General features: G+C 41.8%; 1 protein-coding gene across 13 annotated transcripts in view; it reads left to right on the top strand.

The window, feature by feature from the left end:
- LOC125764409 (broad-complex core protein) overlaps positions 1 to 23,865 on the top strand; it is a 108,679-nt gene that overhangs the window by 49,945 nt on the left and 34,869 nt on the right. For 9 of the 13 annotated variants that reach the window (XM_049428630.1, XM_049428632.1, XM_049428621.1 and 6 more), the window contains 3 exons: positions 22,584 to 22,923; positions 23,010 to 23,198; positions 23,271 to 23,778. In XM_049428630.1, the coding sequence (XP_049284587.1) occupies positions 22,738 to 22,923; positions 23,010 to 23,198; positions 23,271 to 23,778 (883 nt within the window). In that variant the 5' untranslated portion in view covers positions 22,584 to 22,737. The other 4 variants (XM_049428627.1, XM_049428628.1, XM_049428629.1 and 1 more) reach the window with 4 other exon arrangements.

Genomic DNA, 23,865 nt, shown 5'->3' with positions numbered 1-23,865 from the left:
CGTGGTATGTATATATTTAATCTCCTTGTACCCTCGTACGAGTACATTGTTAGCCCGTTTGGTGTTGGTGGTATGAGATATCGCGCATCCGAAATAGTAAGTGTACATACTACTAACGGGCAGGCCAAATAACTGGGCCCCGTCAGACGCATACACGCGTTTCGCGATCGTTCGACACGCGCGTCATCCTGCACCACTACAACACACAGTTTCTTTGGTAAGCTGGTAAGCAAAATTCGCCATTCTGTTTCTAATCTCGCCTCGGGAGAGTTTTCTTTGCAAGTTTGCTAAATTGCTTCTTGTGTGCTGGCGTGACGTGTATAGGTGACCTTGAGCGCACCACATGTTGCAGCACCTCCCTTCTGCAATGGTGTTTTTTTGCTTGGTTTCTAAACAGTTGGAGCGTTTCTTTTTCAAGAGCATGTGTTACTAGCCAGTAAGTCTGATGACTATACTACAAGCAATTGGAAATTGTCAGTCTTAGCTAAGAATCATTTCTGATTTATTGCCAATATTGTATTATGTTGGGGTATAAGAAATGAAACATAAAATTAAAGTAAGCAAATATGTCCATGTTGATCGATTTAACCAATGCTAGTTCCGCCCAGTAGAGTATTTCCCTTATCAACTCCTAACTTTTACCTCCCGTTATACTTAACTACATGACGTTTGTCTGCTTTTTTTTTCACTCACTGATAAGATTTGCGAATTTTTTAGGCTTTGATTGTAATGCCATTAAGCGATTGGACGTTTTACTGCCAAGGTTTGGTAGAGCAAGGTCGGTTGGCTGAAGTCGAAAGTGAATCAACCTAATCTTAATATCTTTCTGGTGCGTCAAGACTAACGATTTTTTTTGTATGGATAACATTAGTTTTGTGTTTGTTAAGGTCACATAAAAACCCACACATCAATTAACGATTTATTCACTTTTTTTGTATTAAGTATTTGTATTGTATTTGACGATTAAGATTTTGCATAACTTTTTTGGCAACATGCTTAATAAGAGGATCTGGAACTTTTCATGCCTAGCAAGGTCATGGGCCAGTTCCGTACCATCTGCCCTAGAGCTCTCAATGGAGAAGCTCCCTAATGACCAACAAGTATAGAGTGATACGTTGTAGTGTTTTGAGCAGTATGTTTTGTTCTTTTTTCAAATGTCCAGACATTCTTGCAGCTGATGTTGGAGAGTGTCAATGCGACTTTGGGGCCATGAGGAAATATTGTGAACTCGATCATGTAGCCCAAGCTCCAGAATCATCGTCCTAAAACATCTGTGCTCTGTCAGAAGGCCTGAGTGGTTCGGTGAAGCTCGTGGACACTATTTCTCCTTGAACTTAAAAAAAACGTTAGTTGTTTCCCAGCTTTTGGAGGTATCTCGCTATCTAGGTATCTAAATCTAAGTATCTCAATACTTAAGGTATTTAGCAGATTATCCCTTAGCTCTAATGCCGTACATTTTCACGAGCTGGTCGAATTTGCATACCAAAATGTTTCGGTTTTGTACTTTTAATCCTTTTAACTTCTTTTTTATTATTAAGTATTGGTAATTGGTAGTCCACGTATTACAAATAAAATAAAAAATTATCACCTATGCTTAAGTTTAGTTATTGTTCATACAATTTTATGAAAAAAATGTGTACTAAATGCATTTAATGATTATTCGTATCACAACAGTAACGTTTAAGGCAATCAAAGCACAAAAAATTTGATTCTCTACGCCAAAAAGGACCATCATACACTGCACGCAGTTGGAAAATTCATTTTTCACCTAAACTAATTTACATCGTATGGGTGTGAGTATAGATGGGTTTGATGTATGCGTGGCCTGCAGTACCAAACTCATTAGAAGTGGTTATCACATACATCACCGAATCTAGGCATCAAGTATGACGGAGGCCACGATGGTAAAATGGGAAGTTGAGAAGTGTTTGGTATAAAATAATGCTACACCCCCCCAAAATGGCAGCCTCCCACATACTTCAAACCATGCATATGTGTGTGACCGTGTGCGCATGTTTAGTTTAGTTACTTAACATTTTTCAACAACACACAGCACAACGTGTTGAGTGGGGTGAGAGATGGTGAAGAAGGGAGTTAATACAAAGTGCCACCCCATGTGGCTTCTTTTCTCTGATCTTCCTCCCGGTCCCAGCGACAGTACCATGCATGTCGGGGCTTTCCCATCCAATCATCCATCCATCCATCCTTGTGACGGCAGTTTTTAGTATCAAAAAGGGTGCCCTTTTTTCGCGAGATATTACAGCATTTTATTGCCATATCAAACATAACGGTGGGAGTTACATTAAAAAAAACACAACCTCCAAATGGTGGGAGAGGAATGGAAATGTTTGGTCCTCTTTCTCATATCCACAGAGAGAGAGTGAGAGAGAGAGAGCCCCTGCATTACATACACACCCTTCCGTAAGGCTCCTCCTGGTGTTGTTGGAAGGTGTAAGTAGGTGAGCAGAACGCGAAACACTTACTTTTCCGCTAGCGCACGTTGTGGTTGCGCGTCGCATAGAGCAAGAGATGCAAACCAAACCGGAGAAAGAAGAAAAAAAAACCAAACACACCCAGAAGTGATCCAGAGAAAATAATAATAATAAAAATACAAAATGGTCCTGAGTATATACTCCATCACACTACCAGGCCCCACTCTCACCCCCCTGCCCGCCGCTTGCTGGGTGTATGTTTTTTTGCGTCCCCATCCCCTTCTACAGTAGCGGCATCAGAGGGTCGTTCCTTCGTAATATCATCACACCCTTGGGTGGCTTTCATGCCTTCATGGGAGGAGAGGGCAAAGAAATATAAAACTGCTATATTGCCCTTCGCGCTAGTATGGCTTAGAAGCCATAACGTAATGCAGCATCAGCGCCAACGCTAATGTTAACAACGGAAAGAACAACAACAACAAAAAAAGAAACAAAACACAAACCCCTTCCCACCCTTCGCGCCCCTCGCTATCCCACCATCAGCAACGGGTTGTGCATTGGTTGTGCGAACCAACCCGGGAGTTATTTGCCCGGTGAAAAATATATTCCCTGGAAAAATATTAAAATGTAGGTAAAGGCGCGCACACACACACACACACGCGCGCGTGCGGTTGTTGTTTTCCAAGCGTGATCCAAGCGAACCCGGGTGATGCCCGGTACTTGATTTGCCTACCACCACGATCGGTGCCTACACGTGTCGGGTCCCCCCCTTTTGTGCTCCAAATCGTTATTCGTTAGGTTTCTTTTCGCGCATCCTTTGTATGGGAAAGGAGTTAGGGTGGTGATGGAGAGAAGAGGGATGGAACATGTGCCTTATCCTCCATTTTCAAACGGTAATTTTCTGAAAAAGTATTTCTTTCAGATAGTTAAAAAACAAAGTTTAAAAAAGCACTATGAAACAAAACAAGTTCGACCAATTCTCAAGGACGCTCATAGTTACTGTGCGATGGGGAAAAATAAGCGAGAGGGAGGGTGGATTTTGAAATCTCCCCCAAACTAAAAATGGGTGATTGTAAGGATCGATGAATCTTCCCTGTTTCAACTAAAACAACGATTTAAAAAAAGTAAGATTTAAGCGAATACGAACACAACAAAAGTAACTTGTCAATGTACAGGAAAATGCAGAAGAAAAAAAACCAACCAACGACTTCCTTTAACGATGTGTAAGCAATAAAGCTAAAGGGCAAAGACACAGCAACCGTAAGATGGTTCTGCAGCGAACGGAAATGCCTACAGCAAGGAACGACTAATACTACTACTTCTATTACTACCAACACTATTGTGTACTAGTCACGTTACTACCACTATCATATTATTTTTTTTCCTCTATCACTTTTCCTAAACTACGGGGCAGCATAATCTAAAAAAGCAAACCCCAAAAAAAAAAACAAAATCATCCTATTCCTTCGTTCGCAATTCGTTTCTAGTTCATCGAATGGAGAAGAAACAAATTGCGCTATAGCGCCTAAAGAAATAGTGCGAAGGAGAGAGAGAGAGCACGAGTGGGAAACGAAAAGAGAGAACATAAGCATGCGAGAGCGAGAGAGCGAGAAAACAAGTTAACGCGCGTGATATTGTGGAAAGGACGAAAGGACGAAAGGACGACGGGTAATGCAACACAAAAAAGCATTACAACCCGGTGTACCCAAACGGAAAAGGGGAGACGAAACGGGTAGGGGGTGGGGAGCGGTAATGAAGGAGAAGGAGCAAACGAGGACGGGTGGAGAGAGAGATGGGGAGGAAACTGTAAAAAAGCTTCCTTTTTATGTATCGAACATATATAAAAGTGGAACATAAAAAATCGCTGAGAAAATAACAATTTCTGTAGTCACCTTCTCCCATTCCACGAAATGGAGGCGCCCGGCCGTTGGATGCTGCAAAGCGCACCCAGCTGCTGGTGGGTGGGAAATGGGCAAGGACATTCAACAGTGGTGTTGACGGTAGGCGTTGGTGGTGGTGGTAACTACATCCGACTAGCTTGGGGTTTGTGTTTTGGAGGGGGGCGGGGGGGGAGGTACGGAAGGAAGAGGTGGAGAAGGGGAGCAGAAGTGCCTGACTGGCTGCGACATAGGCGCGCGCGGTGTTAGAAAATAATAACGAGCCCTAATACTCATGCATTAACTACGTCGTCCTCATTCGGCGGTGGCTGTGCGCGCCTGCTTGATGTGTATGTGTTTTTTTTTGTTCGTTTGTTGTGTGTTCATTTTATTCTCCATTTTATTTGAACATTCGCGCTCGCCCTATCCCTTTCGTTCTCGATCGTCCCTTCGCGTATTGCCATCACCCTTGCACATTCTTGCTCTCACGATTTCGTTTAGCTATTAAATCTCTCTTTTACTACTCCTTCTCGCATCGTTACTGCGGCTTCAAAATGGGGGGACTTTTTATTCCTTTTTTTTGTTTTTTTTTCATCTCATTTTATGTTACTATAACATGTTTCTCAGCAGTTTAAAATTGCTCGTTTCTTTTCTTTCCCTTTTTTCGTTTGTTACTTTCATTCCCATCAAGTTTGATGGTACGTAAGCTATTTCGTTTCGGGGTGTTTTTTTTCTTCGTTTTCGTTTTTTAATCTCTTTCTATTTCACTATCGTTTTATACTTTTCTTAACTGCTTTTCCTTCGTTTTTGTTTCATTGCTCTAAGCGCGATATCGTTTCCTTTCTAAGTGTACCAGGCGAACAACTCATGCCCGGTGATAGATTTTTTTTCCTTTCGTTGCCGTTGCTTCGTGTTCTTTTTAGTCTTAGTAAACGAGCTCACGAGCACACAGTTCTAAACATGCATTTTTAGTGCTCGTTAAAACGGGACGAATGTACAAAATTAAAGAAACAAAAACCAAAACCCCTCCATAACGAAAACTGAAAAATAGCGTAAGGTTACGAGTTTTCAGTGAGCGATAGAGAAAGAAATACGGCAAAAAGCAATAAAACAAGATGGGAAAAACGGATGCTGCATGATGATGGTTGGCTATTGGGGGGGCTTTTTTGGTTGTTTTCCTTCCTCTCTGAAAAAGGACGAGTACAGTTAACTTCAAACTAAACACGCACTCTGTATTATAACTTTAGATCAGCTCGAAGGTGGTTTAGTAGAAGCAAGAACAATGGAAACGGGGTGTGCAGAATGAAAATTGAACTTAACTTACCAACCCGTACTGTTTTGTTTTTTCCTTCTTCGAAAATGCGTACATGAGCGCGTAAGTATGTATGTATGGAAGAGTTGAAGGACGTTATTGTTCAAATGGGGAAAAAAACCCTAACTATGCGGGAAAATTGATGTAGGGGTGGGTACATGATATGGTGTACAGTAATTACGCGTGCTCTAATGAGGGTGAAACATAAGAAGCAACGAAAAAAAACCGCACACACAAACTCCCCGCTAAAATAGAATAAAAATGGACGGCCACATTCTCAGCCAACTGTTCATCCATTCAAGCATCCTTTTTGCGTTACTGCGGACAAAACGTGCAACGATATGCTGCTGCCGTCCGTTGCGTGGTACGGGAGAACCCTTCAGTGTCGTTGAACCGTTTGCTAATATTACTCTAATATTTTTGCTTGACAATATATTTACTGTCAGATATGCAAATCAGGTTTAAATAAAATAATTACTTTTTTTAATTTTTTTTTGTTTAAATAATCATAACCTCTTTTGAAGGACTATCTTTTTAGAGCTTCTGGAGGGATAGTGCTTCGGTTGAGCGCTTGTAAAGTGACGTGCGTTACTTGCGTGCATCCATTCCACCTCTAGTACCTGCGACAGTAATAGCATGGACAATAAAATCATTGCCTTCCAACATGCAAGAAGCAGAACCATCCGTAACTCTGAACCATCCAACTTGGCGTTGCAAAGTGTCCACAGCTACGATGTTCATCCTTTACAATCCCCTTGTTTTTAATTTGTCATCCATGGTTTTGCTGGTGTATTTCTGGAAGGGTGTAACAACAGCACGAAAGTGATGCTGTGATACGAAGGAAAAAAAAACACATGATGCAAACTTCATGAATCCGGTTAGCTCAATTGACACTCGATTTGCTTTGTTACATCGGCCATTTACTGCACCTATCTTTTTTCTTTTTATTTTCATCATTTAAGAAAGATGATAACACCAGAATTTTAAATCCTGTAGTGAGTTCCTTTCAGGATCAAAGTCTCTTAAAGCCCTACAAAAATGGAGAGTTTTTGTGAGTTTTAAAAAAGTATTTCCAAAAGAAATTAAACACAATTAATAGATCGTTAGAATGGAATGAATAAAAAAATATGTTTGCATGTCTTTCATTATTACTTCTACTAACCATCATACTTAAAAAAAGAAGTCGATTAAAATTGATGTACTTACGCATTGTAACATTTTCCAATTCACACACCGTTACGATGAATGTGAAGAAGAAGGATTTTGTCTCTCTTATTGTAATTGTGTTTTGTTTTCTCTACTGGAAGCATCTCCCTCATACACAACTGCACTAGCCCCAATATAAAATGTGAATTTAAAAAAATTAAGAAAGAAAAAACCCCAGCGCTCCATCACACTCTGTTCTCTGGGGAAGGATGGACAAATCGGGCAAAATATGCTTAGAGCTCGCTCTGTTAGGCACATTATTATTTGCCAGCAAAATACCAACATATTATCCAACTTGCCCTCGACCCGTGTTGCAGAGGCCGAGTGGAAGACGGTTGAGTCTCTAGCACCGGTACCGATGCCACTTTATCCTAGCGCTTGTACTCGACTCGGGCTTGAACCGATCGGTACCATCGGGTTCCATGGTTCTGACTTTTTTTTCCTGTACATCGCGCGGTTTCGCGGGGTATCCTTTTAATGTGGTAGTTACATGACTGACTGACTGACTTCTACGACGAGGCTGAGTTCCCCGGGAAAGAAAACATGCTCCTCGCGTGTTCCAACCATTTTCCATGTGCCCATGCGGTTTCGCCAGAATTGGAGATTTGCTTTTTTAACGCGCTTTTCTCTCTCCCTACCGAAAAGATTCCTCTCTGTTTATTCTTGCAGCTCTCATTGTTTCGGTTTTCCACGGCCGTTGAGGGAGGCAGAGGTGGGACCGAAGAGGGTGAATCGTTTTTTGGGCATTGTGCAAGCAAGAAGCAGTAAAAATGGTACAAAATCAATTGCCGCCTCAACCAACGCGTTTGTCCATCGGTTGAAAGCAAATGGGAGAGGACATTGGGCCGATTAACATAACAATTGGATAGGCTTCGGTTTAAAGTATTTTGTGTTAAATTTTTTTTCTTACAAAATATTATAAGCTTTCTGATTATTACGCTGATTTAAGCATTGGTTTTAGTGTGGTTTCTTTTGTTCTTTCTTTCACCAATTCTAACACGAAATTTGTATTGCACCTGTGTGCGATTGTGGTGTCGCTTCCAACGTACATTTTCGTTTACGCAGCAACAAACGCAGCATGAGTGTGTATTAGAGATTTAATTTTTTTGCCATTAATGTATCCATATCCTACGGATTATTTCCACGACCCCCTCCAAATGGGGATGGTTTCCTATTTCTTTCTTTCAAATACACAAACTTGTGTGTTTCTTTTTTTCTATTTTTTAAATCATTCCCTACCGTAAAACGCAAGCATCAACAGCATCACCACAGCACACAGGATATATTCTCTACTAACACTAAATCCCTAAGCACTGCTGCTACTGCTGCTGCTGCCACCGTTCAAGGGCCGCAGTGGGCGCAGTTGATGAAGTGTACGCAAGCAGAACAGGGCTCTTCACATTCTCGTTTCCCTGTTTCCACCCAGGGCTTAGAGCGAACGACACTTGGTGCTTGGGTTTTTATGTTTTGGGCGAAATTTGTATTTGTGCGACATTTTCCTCTTTTTTTTGTTGTTGTGTGTTGTTGCTTTAAACCGTCGCTCATATTTGTATTTATTTTTATTTTCCGCGCAACTGAAGAGATCCCTGTTCCAGGCGGGAGGGTGAGTTGCGCTTGATAAGAGCTCAAAGGAGACGTTACAGCTGAAATGGTATTAGTGATGGGCTATAATGGTTTTTCGGCGGTTGCGTCGTCCTTCGCTTCGTAGTTTTACCATCGTTCGCTGTCGTAGTCGTCGTCAATATGCGATCGTTAAGGAGAAACCGTTAGAAGAACGCGAACGGTTTATGGTGAAGAACTTTATGTGTGAGCGAGGTTGGTGTCCCCGGGGGTGTGGGGGGAGGGGGGTATTGAAGGGATAGAGAAAAAAGGATATACACCGCTAAAGAACTAAAGAATATAGCGGTAAAAAAGGGACAAAACATTAGGTGGATGAAGGGATTGGATGTTTAGGTGTGTACTTAAACAAAAAAAGAAAGAAACGAAATAAGGGGGTAACATTTTTGGTCGATTTCGCGAAACGGCGAAAAATAGGCTTTTTCGTTGTAAAATGTAAAAAGGTGCACGGGATCGGACGATCTCGCTCATCCTATCGTTGCTCTCTCTCTCTGTTTTGTTCTTCTCTAATGCTTAAGTATACTAAACGCACCAACAGTGAGAGTGTGTGTTAAGAGCGAAAAAGTAGGCTAATAGAAGTAGTAGAAGCTGCCAGCATCACAACCAGCAGCAACATCAGCAGCAGCAGCAGCAAGTGGCAGCATCCTGAACACGTCCGACAGAAAAGGTTGTTTGAAGTAAAAAGGAAACAGTGCTTTACTACTTTTATTTCCACTTGCATCCAGCGTTCACTTAAGAGGGTATGAAAATAGTAAAGAGTTAGTAACAGTAAAAAGCTACAGTATAAAAGAAGATAAGAAGTCATTAAAGGTAGAAGGCATTTTCATAAAAAGGAAGACATTCTTCGATAACGAATAAAGTATTTTTTTCTTATGAAGGAATGCCTTCATTTTTAAATTAATTTTTGATGCAATTGATTTTGATGGAATTGTTCGATGCAGATTATTCTAAACCTTCCTTGCAGAGAAAAATACAAATTGTTTACTTTTTCGTCTAAACTATCGAGCAGCATCGTGTCGACAAAAAATGGTACAGCACTGTACGTCGTTCGCGGCGGAAAAATCGGAAAGTAAAAGAAGTTGATTTTTTTCCACCGTTCGTCGGAGTGCGCGCATTTTTATTCTCTTCCCATTTTTTTCCGTTCGCTCCCTGCACGCCGGCATTTTCCATCTCGCAGCAGCCCCCCGGTTTCAACTCCGTCACCCCCTGCCGACAGTAGATAGTCCCGGCGTCTCGAAGTCATTGAGGTACTCGGTACTCGGCGCTCAGCTTTTCCACACTTTTCCACAATTTGCTTTTTTTTCTCGTTCAAACTTACAAGAAACACTCACACATGGAACATCGTAACGGGGCACTCTTTGCCTCTCTTTTTTCTCGCCCACATTTCTTCCCGCGAACTCGGCACTCGGCGAGTGTTGAGTATCCTTACAACCGGAATCGTTCCCGAGGTTCGGTTTCTTCTCACCCCGCGCGTTCTCGTGTGTGTGTGTGTGTGTGTGTGTGTGTGTGTGTGCGAGTCGGATTTTTTCCACTCTCGATTTTTTCCGTCTTCTCGCGGACACTCTCACGATTTTTTATTCGGCCTATCGCGCGCGCGATTCTCTCCGCTGCATCTTCTTGTCGGATGCTGGCCGATGCTGATGCTGCGACAGAGGGGAAGAAAGCGATTTGAGTGAACCGCACCAGTAATGGGAGGGGGAGGAGGGTAAGCAAGAGAATACGACCAAATAGGAGGGTTATCTGTGTGCGTGTGTGTGGAAGGAAAATGGTACGGATTTTTGCGCTGTTTCTGACGTTTTCTAACGCGCGCGACCAAAGACGCATTTAGAAGAGGGAAGGGAAACAAAGGGCAAAACTGAACCTGGGGAGGAGGGGGTGGAGGGAAAAGTTTAGTGTCGCTCCGTCTCGCTCCGTCCGGTACTGCAGTCTGTCCTATTCCCGCGAGTATATAATGGTGTGTTTTAGTGTGTTTTGCCCCCTTGAGTGACCGGCGGGTAGAGGGATGGGACAGGAATGCCTTTTTTTCCTCCCTAAACAACCACGCATCCCCGGGCGCGCCGCGTCCGCACTTGCCACACTTCCTCTTTCTCTCCTTCCCCCCTCCCCCGCCTTCCCATCATCGCACCGCGCCAAGACAGACTCGTGCACAAAGTATACCCCCTTTTTTGTCCGGGGCCGGATGAGATGAGATGAGATGGGCGCAACAACCGAGGCTCGAAACGACCCGAAGTAATAATAATGGTTATATATATAAGGAAAAACAACATATCATTACATAGAATTTTCACTTTTTTCTTCACCCCATCGGTGCGAGCGGGGCGGTGGGGGGCAGGCGCTTCTGCTTCGGCTGCTGCTTGTCTCCGAACGTTTTTTTCCGGCACCCGACTCGGTCCCGTCAGTGCGCCGGGTGGTTTCGGACGGAATAGAAAGGAAAATTAGTGCAGCAAATCAGCAAAATATCTCAAACCGCCAAACTAATAGCACACGGGTAACGGACGCGGATCGACCGACCCGGATCCCGGACGGTAACACACAACAACAACTGCAACAAAAAAACCGGGTTTTTCCTTCTGTTTCCTTCTTGAGTGACGACGAAACCGACCGACCGATTGAACGACGGGTCCGGGGCACACAAAAAAAAAAATCGTTCAATGGGATTTGCGCGTTTTATTTCTCCCAAAATCGTTGCTGGTGTTGCTACCGCTGCCACAGTGCTAGTGTAAAACCCGACCCGATCCCGTGCTTCTTTAGAGCCGTTTTTTAGTTCGTTACGGGACGGGATTGTACGTGCAAAAGTAAGTCCGGTCCGGTGCGTTTCGTGCGGCCAATAAGTTTGTGCGTTTCCAAAAATGCGAAGCGACCATGCGGATTAGCATATCTGCGGGCAGTTCCACTGGTGGTGTGATCAACGGTGCATTTGGCACTTAGTGATGCCAGAGTGATATGTTTTTCTTTGCGGGTGTTTAGTTCTGAAGTAAGCGTACGATTGTGCTGCCAATGTGATCATTATGATGGGCTGTTTTGTTCAAACTCAAAACGGCACCGAAATGAAGCAGTGTTTTGGGTGTGATGTTTCTTGAAGTGGTTTACATTAGACGTCCGTCCCGAAAGCATAAGGTGTTAAGTGGTGTTTTACTCTGACAGGTGTTTTCCCACCCAACGCAACAGCAAATGTGTACGATCGCTTATAACAGAAGAGAGAGAAAAGAAATGGTTCAAACAAAAGAATTTCCTTGTGATTTATTTTTCTTACTTGCTGTGTGTTTATGTTTTGTAAAGTGCAATTGTATTGAGATGGAAGATTAAAAGAAAATTGCTTGTTATGTGATTTGTATTTAAACATGAGAACATCTTTACTCGTCCTTTGAAGAATAAACCTCTCAACTGGTTGCTTAATTTAGTGATTTCTTTTTACCACAGCACAAAGAGAAAATTTGAAAAGGAAATAGAAAATTCACGAAATATTAACTCCATTTGCAACTCCCAATATTAGAGACCGCGGCAAAGCGTGCGCCTGGTGCTTTACTCGTGCAAATAATGTTAACTTCATTGGATGATTATGTGCTACAAGTATTCTTTTAAAAGCATAAACGAAATTTGATTTCCACATTCGCATTACATTGTGAAACCGTTCGTGGACAGTTTGTTCTGCTTATCAGCAAACAACAAAAAACAAACAACAAAACACAATTGGTGCAAATTTTTCTGCTGCTGTTGTTGTTCATGTTTTGCGCTTTCTGGGGACTGATTTTGATTGCGAAAAATAAAAATACTACACACTGAAATCAATTTCAGCACAAGTTTGTATATGTGTGTTGTGCGCCACGTGATCTTCAGCAAATGGTGTTGTTAGCCGTGTAGTTTACAACGGTGTATGTATGCGAGGAAGATTTAATGTTGAATGTGTGCTATTGTACGGTGTGTTTAAAAATTGCAAACTTGTGCAAAATTTCCAAAAAAAACACAAAGTGGAAAATCACTTGTAATAACATTACACAAATCTTATCAAATGCTGGAATTGGCAGATATTTGAAGAATATTGCTTATCGCTTAAAATGGTGTTAGTGTTTTAGGCCAATTATAACCGATTGGAATGTATTAGAGGGGATTTTACGAGATTTAAAAGGGATTAGTTTCTAACATTAACTAGGAGAAAATGAAAGAACGAAAAAGAGTGAATAATCTTCGTGAATAATTTCACGAATAGTGTTGTGTCACTTATGTTCCACGCGAAAACGCACACAAATTTCGGAAAAGTCACTCGCACTTACTAGTGTGCTAGTGTGTGGTACGACGATGATGATGATGTGGTCGATGGATGCGATGATTATTATAGACCCGGCTCTATAGACCTAGAAGCTAGTTCTCATGCCTGTCGATGATGACGGGGTAGTTGCGTTGCGCTAATATTCCCACCGTGCTTGCTTGCGTGTGTTTGTATTTTTCTGTGCGTATTTTTTGTTTTATTTCATTTTGTTAATCACCTCGCGTTTTTTTTTGCCAATTCAACCTTGTACGAACAGTGACGCTGGTGAAGCGTATGCGATTTTCTTATTCTTTCGCACCCGTTGGACATTGGCTGTATTTATTACCGGGACCGTACGTTTATGATGAAGGAGTGTTGGGTGGATGGTGGGGGTGTTTTTGGGGGTAGACCGTGTGAGTAGGTTACACAGATGTGTGATAGTAGAGCAGCGAGAGGGCGGCTAGTGATAGTGGATGAGTAAGGTGTGTGACGAAGAAGAAGGGTTGGAGAAGGGGATGGGTGGAGGAGGGGTAGCAAGGGGTGGATGGCTGCATGCCGAAATACAAACCAAGCCCACGTTGATAACACACATAGCCCCGTAGCACCCGTGAAGCCAAAATAGTAATAAAGCAAAGAAAACACACAAAGCAAGAGAGAGACCCGGGCCATTATTATCTGCGGCTAGACCACTTTTTGGCCGGCCCTGTTTTCGCACAAAACGCGCTTTTAGTGACGGTTGCGCACGTAACTGGGGCTGCTGGTGTTGCTGTTGCTGCTGCTGCTGCTGTTGCTGTAGTTTGCTGCAACGTTGTGCTGTCACACAGCAACTTGCAAACGAAAGTGAAAACGTGTTTGATCCTTTCGATTACGCGGTGCAGCATCATTTTTCCGGGGGCCAACATTTCTAGTTTAGTGGCAATTGTAAGCGCTAAATCTGTAATTCTTCCCGCGTATAATGCTACAAAACCGTGCATCTGTATAAACAATAGCACCGCAAATTTTTGTTAAACAAAATCGCCTGCAACTAGAAAACTTGCGATTAGACACACACTTGTACATAGCAGGATAACTTAGCCGAGGGTGTAATATTTTTTTTTTTGAAATCCAAAGTTTGGCAACGTTTCGTGTGGTGTTTTTATCTTATCGGTAAACTTAATTTGCACAGTTTGTAGCAACCAGGCGCGATCACGTTTGCAAGTGTAACCTTCAATTAAGACAAACAAAGGGTAACAAAGTTTGTGACAAAACCAAAACCAAAAGAAGCAACACAACAGTGACCAAATTTGTGTGTGAGATGTTCGATTGTTTGATCTGTTTTCTTTTCTGTTCAACCTTTTATCGTGTTTACTATATTTAGTGTAAATTTCGTTAGCTCAAGCTTTGGAATGAATTTACCATTCGTAGGTGATATATTTCTAGCGCCCAAGCAGTGCTTTTAAAGATCTGAGTGCACCGACGGTGTCCTATAGAAAAGAAAAGTGTAAATTGTGCTATTGAAAAGAAGTGTACAAAAAGTGAAATCATATCGACAAAAAAAGAGCATTATTGAAGCATGCAATATCCTTCCGAGCGTTTGTGCAATACGCAATAAAGTGCAAAAAAAAGAAGCAACAACAACAAAAAATGGTAATACATCCAGCGTGCTCATGGCGTTGATTATCAGCTAGTTCCAAAAAATTTCCGAAAACCATCACTAAAAGCCCTGCAATAAATCATTTGCCGGTTTGCGCGTGTGATTGTGAGTAAAATAGGGGTGAATAAAGCCGGTGGGCCAACCGTGTAAGACGTGTCGCTTGCCCGCTGCTCCCCCTCCCACCCCTTTTTCCGCAAAGTGCATCGTTGTCGTCTGTCGTCAGGATCGGTTCGGTGGTTTTTGTGTCGGTCGTGCGTGTCGGTGTGTGATGGCGGTGTGACGCAACACGATAAAGTATGCTTTGTGTGGAAAGCGCGAAGCAACAACGGCGGCTGGCCGCTGATAAATTGTTAATGCACCGCCACAACGATCACGACGTCGAAGAAGGTGGTAAAGGATAAAGCCCAAACCCTCAACCGGTTGGCCAGCTGTACGCGTGTATGTGTGCGTACGTGTTGTTTGTATGTGCGCTTTAAGCCGGTAGCGTGTGTGGGTTTTGTGTCGGGGGGGTCAGTGCTGTTTTGTGATATTGGCCCCGCAAAGCCCCTAATTGGGTATTGAGTTATTCGGGGTGAAATTTTAAAACTAATCTACGATCACACAAGTTCGCACTGGGTTGCTCTGATTGGATGATCGATATTGTTCTACAACGAAACGCACGCACAAACACACACACACACACGAACGAACTGAATGCCGCAACAACACACATGAGGCACCGAACGCACGCACGAGTGTTGTGCATCAGTAGTGGAGCGAGACAGCGATTTAATTTTGGGTAATTTCCATTTTTATTCTATTTTATACAGGAATTGATTTTAGAATTTTCTATTGATCCTGCTTTTGAATTGGTTTTTTTTTATTTAGGTATTTTTTTTTGCTAAGTTTTACAATTTTTGTGCAAATACCTTTTAAAATAAAAAAAAAATCTTTTTTTTTGCACAAACACACTTCCATTTGCCAAAAAAACACCGTCGAAATCCTTCACCTCCGCTCGCTATCGATAACGCAAAACTGCAAAACTGATAGTGGGAACCAAAGGAAGCAAAAAAAACACAACCGAAGAAAAGAAGCAGATAATGGAGGGGTGGACAGTCGACGGAAACCGTCATGAAGAAATGCGTTATCTTATCGTTGTGTGTGCTGCACTGTAATGTGCCTTGTGTTCCGGTCATTGAACGGGGGTTCCATTTCGCAAGTTTGCAACTTTTTGGGTTTGATGTGAAAATTTCATGCTTCTTGTTTTACTATTACTAAAACGTTACTTATATGAAGTTGCCATTGATTCTTGAAGAGGTAGATTGGAGTTAGTTGTATGAAGTTGTAAAAGAATTCTCCTGATCTCTTGTATTTCTAAAGAATGTTGAGGTGGCGTTAAATGCCAGAATCATCAGTAACTCAGGGATTTGGGAACTTCCGACCTATTGCTGATAGCTATCATAGTGTCGCAAGTCAAATGGCAATGTATCGCACTGAGTTCAAGCGAAAACGATATGAAGCTTAGCGAGTTTATTTCATAGAGCTCTGCTGTTTTCCTAGAATTATGAGTAAATGGACGATTCGGACGTTCATAGAAGTTGTAGCACAAATGTAGGCAATTTTGGTTCATTCTATCTATTCTACAGCATCTGTGCAACCTTGAACGCGACCTTGCTTTATTTGCTATCTGCAGAACATCTGTTGCTGTTTGCACACAATTGGAACGATTCATTTTGTGCTTTGTCGCAAATTGTTACGGTTTAACTGTTTATCCTGGTTTGTCAAACAGCTTTAAGGTGGTGCTTTGAGTCGGATGTTTAGTGAATGAATATATTCAAATAATAAAACTTGTTATAAATTAATCTCTATTTAGTAAGAATTACACACTCTATTGAGGAATCATAAATAAGAATTTTTTTATATGAATCTTTAAAAAAATACATGGTTTCATTTCCGTCTCGACTTCTTCTAGTAAGGACTGATGCGACCAGGGAGGTAAAAACATTTTTTTTCTTTTTAAGAAAGACCAGGTCGTGTCAACATAAAAACATGTGTAAAGAGGAAAAATTAGTAATATGACTAACAATGAATGAAAAAAAATTAATATTTAAAAAAAAATATGAATAAGAATAAAAATAATCGTTTATAGTCATTAAAACGTTTAAAATATTTTTTAGCACACGTCATTAATGTACTAAAAAAATTACCACCCTTGTACTGAAAGCGATGCGGGCGCCTGGTCGCTCACGTGTGATACCATTTGAGTCAATTGACCTTGTGTGAATGCCGTCCAGCCAGCTGAGCAAGACTCATCGGCAAGGATATATAGAATACACAAATTTCGCTAGGCTTTGGATGGAATGTGTTTCTTTCCGCTACATGTTGCATATATCGTCGAATCGTCCGGACACCAGAAAGCTGATGGAAGGATGGTTAGCTGTGTCGTTTTTTTTTGGGGGGTTATTTTGTTGTGCGTTTTTACTACACACTCACACAGACAAACAAGAAGAAAGTTGCATGAGTAGGATGAGCAGAAAAGGAGATAAAAGAAGAGGATAAAGTTTGTCTAGCAAACGATAGAGTGTCGAGTGTTGAAGGCAGTATCATTCACACATGTATGACCACGACGACGAATAACGATAGCATAAGTGTACATCGTCGTTCACTATGGTGCCTAGCACATGGCTCATATACAGTTCAGTCGTGAAAATCCACGACATGGTGTGGGAAACATTGATGGGAAAAGGGGAACGAACGAAAGGGAAGAAAGTTTTTTTTTTTTGCTAGATTCCTAGAGTTTTGCAACACGATGCCCCTTACCGGATGCTGTGATAGGTGATAGAATACAACAAACCCAAAAAGAAGTGCGAGAGTAAGAGTGAGAGTGTGCGAGAATGATCGGATTGGAGCCAGCACCGTTTCGGACCATCATCCGAACGCTCGCAAACATCGTCCGGCGGAGAATGAGAGCGTTCACTTGTCCACCCAAAAGCCACCCACCCAGTTCCTATCCGGCATATGTGCGTGTGACTGTGTTGGTCGGCTATCGTTTCTTTTGCTCTTTTTTTTCATTATTGTAGCCATGCACCACCCAGCGTGTGTGTGTGTGTGTGTGTTTGTGGACGCACGTGGTCGATGAAAGCATGTGAAAGTGGAATGGAAGGAAATAAGAATTTTACTCCTTTTTGCAAAACGGAGTTGCCACGTGGCAATGCACCTTCCAACCAGGCAGCTGTTTCTAGGAGCAAAAAAGGGAAACAAAAAAAAAGCTAGCGTTCGCCCTAGAAGAGTGCTTCCCATCCGCTTCTTTCACACCCTCCCAGCAAACCCGGTGGGGTGGGTTGTCCATTTTGTTGGAAAATGCAAAATGCGATTGCGATCTTTCTTTTTGCCCAGCTGACTGATTTCACCGTGTACGCGAGACGTGTACGCCACGTGGTTGGTACTATCAAAAGAGAACTACGAAAGTAAAGTAGAGCAAAAAAAAAGACAGAACCACCCTCTACATAACCGTACACATGAGGCGATGAATGCATCTAGAAACGTTTGCTTCACGTGTGGCCAGTTCCTGGGAAAACACACACGCACATATGCACAAAACCGTGTGTGTAGGTGAGGCCGCGCGCGGATGCTGCAATCCTTCACATGAGGAGAATGCGCAACTAGTTTTGCTACGGTACGGGTGCCACGGTTGCTGCTGCTGCTGATTTGTTGCTGACAGAGAAATTTGTGATTCTTTTCTTTTTCACTTTCTATACACGACATTGAAATGGAAATGGAAACGTTGCATGAATGAGTTTTGATTCATTTTTTGTTTTTTTTCCATTTGGTTTGTTTTTCGAACGTAGAAATGGTGGTAGAAATGTTAGATCGCGTTTTAAACGGTGTATATGCCGTATGATGCACACACGTTCATTCTACGATGATGCTGTCTGCACGCAGCACATGAAGCTGATTTTTATTTTTTACATTAAATGAAAGGAAAAGTGATGGGGTAAAAAAGGTTTAAAAAAACATTAAAAGGGTGATGAGCTGTATTAATTGACCAAAATAACTGTTCAGCATTTTTATAGTAATTTTTCTCGTTTAGGTTTTTTACCAACATTTTCTAATAACTTTTAAAACAAAAATAATGATAACACATTAAATGAGAGAGTTATGAGTTCCTTAACATGACGATTAAAACTTGGATTAAGGCTTTCCCAAGCTCCATTCACCCTTTAAAAGGAGGTAAACTCAAGAATATCTCGAACACATGCTTTCCTCGCAATCCACGGAGAACATTCGAGATATTTGGAAGAATATACCTGTAGTCCAAATTGAGATCTCTGATCCTATGAAGGCTTACAAGGTGTCCGAATTTGTGGTTCTAAAAGTTTCAGATTTTTCTCAAGGTTTGACGACCTTATTCTAGAACTTATTCGGAGCTCCAAGATAACTCGATCGTTCTTCTGTTACTGATAAAAATATATAGTTCTTGCAAGAAGTTAAAAGATACTTAAAAAACCATCTTTATTTATTCTATACAACTGTTAAGAACTTTACATTATGCAATTAAAATATAATTGTTCGTGATCGATTCCAACGTTGTATTTTGTGGCTTTCAAACTGATGAAAATTAAAATACGCGAAGTAATTGTAATAGTCTTAGCGGTTCTAACACTAACCCTTTTACTATGTAACGCTATGTAACGCCTGGTGAAAATATTGACAATTTCCTCTAGCAATGTTTGCCTTTTTATGAACAGTTAGTTATATCAGTGTAAGCGCGTTAACCGTAAACAATAATCAATCATGAATGACAACATTGGAGTTTAGTTTTTCCCTGAAACTTCAATATTTGTTCATTTCTAGAATACTTAATTAAAATTAATATTTTCTAACCTGGTAGTGCAGTGTGAGTTTTTTCACCTAACAATACTTGACAGTGAACGATCGTTGCATAGCTATGCTTTACAGTTTGTTTAAACAAACACACACGCACGAACGCTTCCCTGGAGCTATGCTCCATCGATAAGAGCCGCAGCAAAGCGAAAACTTGCCGTGTGCAAGCAAAAATAGCACCACAGCATGGGATGCAGAACAGTTGAAGCATACCGGTTGGATGTTGCCCCGACGGTGTGTACGGTGCTTTCGGTCGGTCGAACGTTATGTGGTACCGTTTGGATGTGCCTGACCTTCACCTTAACCTAGTGAAAACGCGGCGTCGGACCAAACGGTCGATTGCCTTTTGCATCGTCGTCGTCGTTGCCATCGTCGTAATCGCGCTCCGGTGGCATTCTGAGCGATATTTTCTACCTCTTTTGCTTTATCGTTCAAACCCACCACCAAAAACCATCAACTCGCTTGCCTAGCGAACATTGCGCTAGGTGTAGGTCGCGCTGCTAGACAGCAAATGACGACGATGACGACAACGAACTTCAGCGCCCTCGTGTGCGCTTCCTCCCTCGTTTTCCGGGCATCCCTTGCGGTGCCGTTATATATATAGAAAGTGAGAGTGAATCTAGCCAAGAGTGGCCGTTTACGTGTGTACACGCTTGCTATGGACCACTTGTGGCCGCGGTACGGTTGCTGCATGTGTCTCTCTTGACGCTAGCATAGTTTTTTTTGTTGCCCACCTTCTGCCATTTGTTCATGAAGCATGGAGTGCAACCGATTTGTATGGAGATCGTTTTGAGGAACACGCGAGAACTAACCGAGCACATATGCGTCCCGGTCGTCACGTATGATGATGTTAATAATGATTCGTTCTGGTGTGTTTGCTTTAACATCATGTAAACGAATTGCAGCGTTTAAAGAAAACGCTTTTATCTATTTATAATATGAATCGTGAAGGACCATGTTCTAACAAGGGGAAAAGGTAAAAGGTTTTGTGGCTCTCCTGAGAAGCATTTTCCATAACGTTTTTCTCATACTTTTGAGAAGCACCAATATTCATTTTTTTGATAAATTTTCAGTTTAACCACGTATTTTGAGTCAATAATAAATAAATTAAAAATGCGTTTATTTTTCTAAACAATAAAACTAGGCATTTCTCAAGAAATTAGATCTCATTAACTGATGAAAGGAAAAATCAATCAAAAATGTATTAGCTTAGCTTTTTCTTAACCTTAGATGCATTAGAATGAAAGTGAAAGTTAAATATATGAAAAAAAAATAAATGTAAGATTAAGATATCAAACAACTCCATTTTACGATCAAACCGATTGATGATAAACATTGCTGTAAATCACACAACAAAAGCATTGATTGTTCGCAGCACGATTCTATCAGTTCTAAGGGCATTTCTGAGCTAGGCATTTCTGCTTGATGCTCCCTAAAGCGAATCACATTGTGCCTACATCGTTGTACGAACGAACTTTGTTTACGTTTGCTATTTGATGTATTTGAATAGACTCACAAACAACTTCTCCAAATACGCCGATCGTTTTGCTTGTTCCCCAACGTGCAGTTGATTTCTATCGACTCGGTGTGTTTTTGTGTAAGCATGGCTAATTGTTTTGCAGGCATGCCGCCGTATGTGCATTAGATTTCCAGCTTTTAAATATGCTGATCGGTCACATTTCTTTTCGTTGTTTTTTTTTTGGTTGGCAATTTTTATGTTTTGTTTTTCGGCCACACAAGAAATTAAAGTGCCCCCTTCTAGTCGGGCAGTAGGTTTGGAAGCGATGCGTCATCAAATTCGTAGCTACGGTCCCTAAACTCCATGGCTCTCCATGGGCGTCACTGTTGGCGTTGCTGATGATTATGTTTCGTTCGATAATCATATCGCTGTTCGGTGGTGGTTCGTCCACCAACTAGCTATCGGATTCTTAACACTAGCGCGCACACACACACACGCACTACGACAGTTCAGACATTGTTGAAGCCGATTGCCGATCGGTGGAAACTAAAGGTCTATTTCGGACTAAGCCGTGAACCCATTGCTAACTGAACCAGTGACTAGTGCGCAGTATGTAAGGTGGTAGTCTAGTGAAACTAAAGGGACACAGTTTTGTAAGATAGTTTGACTGTATCATTTTCGTATTTTTTGCTGTTGTGCCATTCAATCCATTCTGACATGCGACTCAAAATCGATTAAAATGACTGCAGTGTATTGAGAAGACAACAACAAAAAAATCTCACTGCGATCAGGATTTATGTGCTAAAATACAATATTCATGCCGGTAGCCCGAAAAGTGTGTACCCAGGAACACATCATAAATCGAACGCACAGTTATCGATGTACGTGGGGATTATCTATATCTATCTGCTTTGCATCGCTTTGTGGTGTAGTATACAGTGCCATAGGTTGAAGATTTATTCCCGCAAATTCTCGTGAACGTACTACACCGGCACACATACACAAGAAATGAAATACAGTCGTACCGTGCAAGCTCTAAAATCGTTTCCTCTCTCCTTGGTGTCATCGTTTATTATGTGAGTGTTTTAAAAACGGTTGCATTTGTCGGTTGATTTATGATGCAGGATTTAACCGTGCACTTAATGATTCAATCAGGCACAATAGTAGAGGGGGGAAAAACATTCTGCTATATCATTTGTTAGAATGCATTCACCGCACAAAACTGGTACCAATCTGTGAGAATTTTTTTTTTATGATTCTAGCTTAAACCGTGTCGAGAATTTTTTGTCTTTTTCTAACATTTTTGTGGCTATTTTCTTTTCGAATAAATATGTTTGCAGGAAACGAAATTTTAGGAATAATCTTCTTGGTTTCGTCACAAAAAGAAGTTGTTGTTTTTTAATTGCAGACTGCGAGCTAACTACTAGCTTTAAGGACAAAGTTGAAGGGTTCTATGAAAAAAATTGTTACGAAAAGTTATGAAGAATGAAACAATACTTTTATCCATGGATTAGGAATATTTCTACATAAACTATTTTTCTCTCCTACGAAAGATGTCCATGTTAAAGCAGTTAAAGTCTTACATTTTACATTTTGTATTTTTTTAAAATTCAATTATTTTTTTTAAAGGAAAATTTGAGGAAATTATACAAAAATTTTATACTTTTAGCTCTGTTATTTTTATTATTACTTTCTACAACATGATTTTTATCCATCGCTTTTACTTTTACTTTCATTTAAAATTAGTTACCTTATAATTATGTCACGCACTGTATTGAATTTAGTTCATTTTGTATTACGAATTTGGGAAATGATTTCCTTTTTTTGTAGTACATTTACACATTTCCAATCAAAAGCTAAGCTCTTTTTGTCTTAAGCACATATTTAATAATTGTTACTTTAATTTCCATGTTTCCCTTCTTCTATTTTACATTCCAGATTACTCATATCAGCCCGTAAACATTAATCAAGCACATTAGTGAATAAGGTGTTCCCGGTGGAAAGCAGCAACCGTACAAATACACACACACACAATCAAAAATACAATAATATAAACTACAGTGCAAAAACATCCGACTAAATAGGAACAACCATGGTGGACACGCAGCACTTCTGTCTGCGATGGAACAACTACCAGAGCAGTATCACGTCGGCCTTCGAAAACCTGCGCGACGATGAGGACTTTGTCGATGTGACACTCGCCTGTGATGGCCGCAGTCTTAAAGCGCACCGGGTCGTACTATCCGCGTGCAGTACATATTTCCGCGAATTGCTGAAGGTACGTACCACGTGGTGTTCTTGCTTGTTCCGTTGTTATCCTCATCGTCTTTTTTTTCTTATGTACCATACTACTTTGTAACACAGAGCACACCATGCAAACATCCCGTGATAGTGCTGCAAGATGTGGCGTTCACCGATCTGCACGCGCTGGTCGAGTTCATCTATCACGGTGAGGTGAATGTACATCAGCGATCCCTGAGCTCCTTTCTGAAGACGGCGGAAATTTTAAGAGTATCCGGTTTGACACAGCAACAAGCCGAGGAAACACATGGCGTAAGTGTGCGCTGTTCTAGTTCTAGTGGCTTTTTGGTAATCCGTTCCAATCCGTAACTCAATCCCGTACAGATGCATACATCGCTCGGGGCCAACCTACCGTCCGGTGTCGTACATCATCCGATCTACCCGGAAAAGATGCTGGACGATTCGTTGTATGTGTCGCAAGGTGTTTCTCCACCGCCCCATCTTGCCAACCTGCACAACAGCTCCTCCCCGAACAGTGGCAGCGGCGGTGGTGGTGGTGGCGGCGGGGGCGGAGGAGGTGGTGGAGGCGGCAACAGCAATGGGGCACCGATGGTAAATCAGCTGCTCAAGCGGGCAGCGGCAGCGGTCGCCCTACGGCGAGAACGGAACAACTCAGCCCATTCGGACGAGATGGCACTGAAGCGGCACCGGATGTCGGTGGACAGCAATGGGCCAACGAATGCGCGTGATCTGGATGTGATCTGCAGTACGCCCCAGACGACGGCCACCGATTTTTCGTCGAGCGCCTCGAAGCAGCACCTCAGTTTGCCATCACCCCAGGGAAAGGATCAATTGCGGCAACAGGACAGCTTATCCGGTCATGCAAACAGTGGTCAGTACCGGGGGAAAGAGCCGAATGGAGGAGGGAACCCTTCCATGATCACCGTTATGTTAATGTTTGTGCATAATTTCTCTTTCT

Source organism: Anopheles funestus, chromosome 2RL, assembly GCF_943734845.2.
Source record: "Anopheles funestus chromosome 2RL, idAnoFuneDA-416_04, whole genome shotgun sequence".
Lineage (NCBI taxonomy): Eukaryota > Metazoa > Arthropoda > Insecta > Diptera > Culicidae > Anopheles > Anopheles funestus.
Note: the sequence above shows the minus strand (reverse complement) of the source record. Positions and strands in the feature narration are given on the sequence as shown.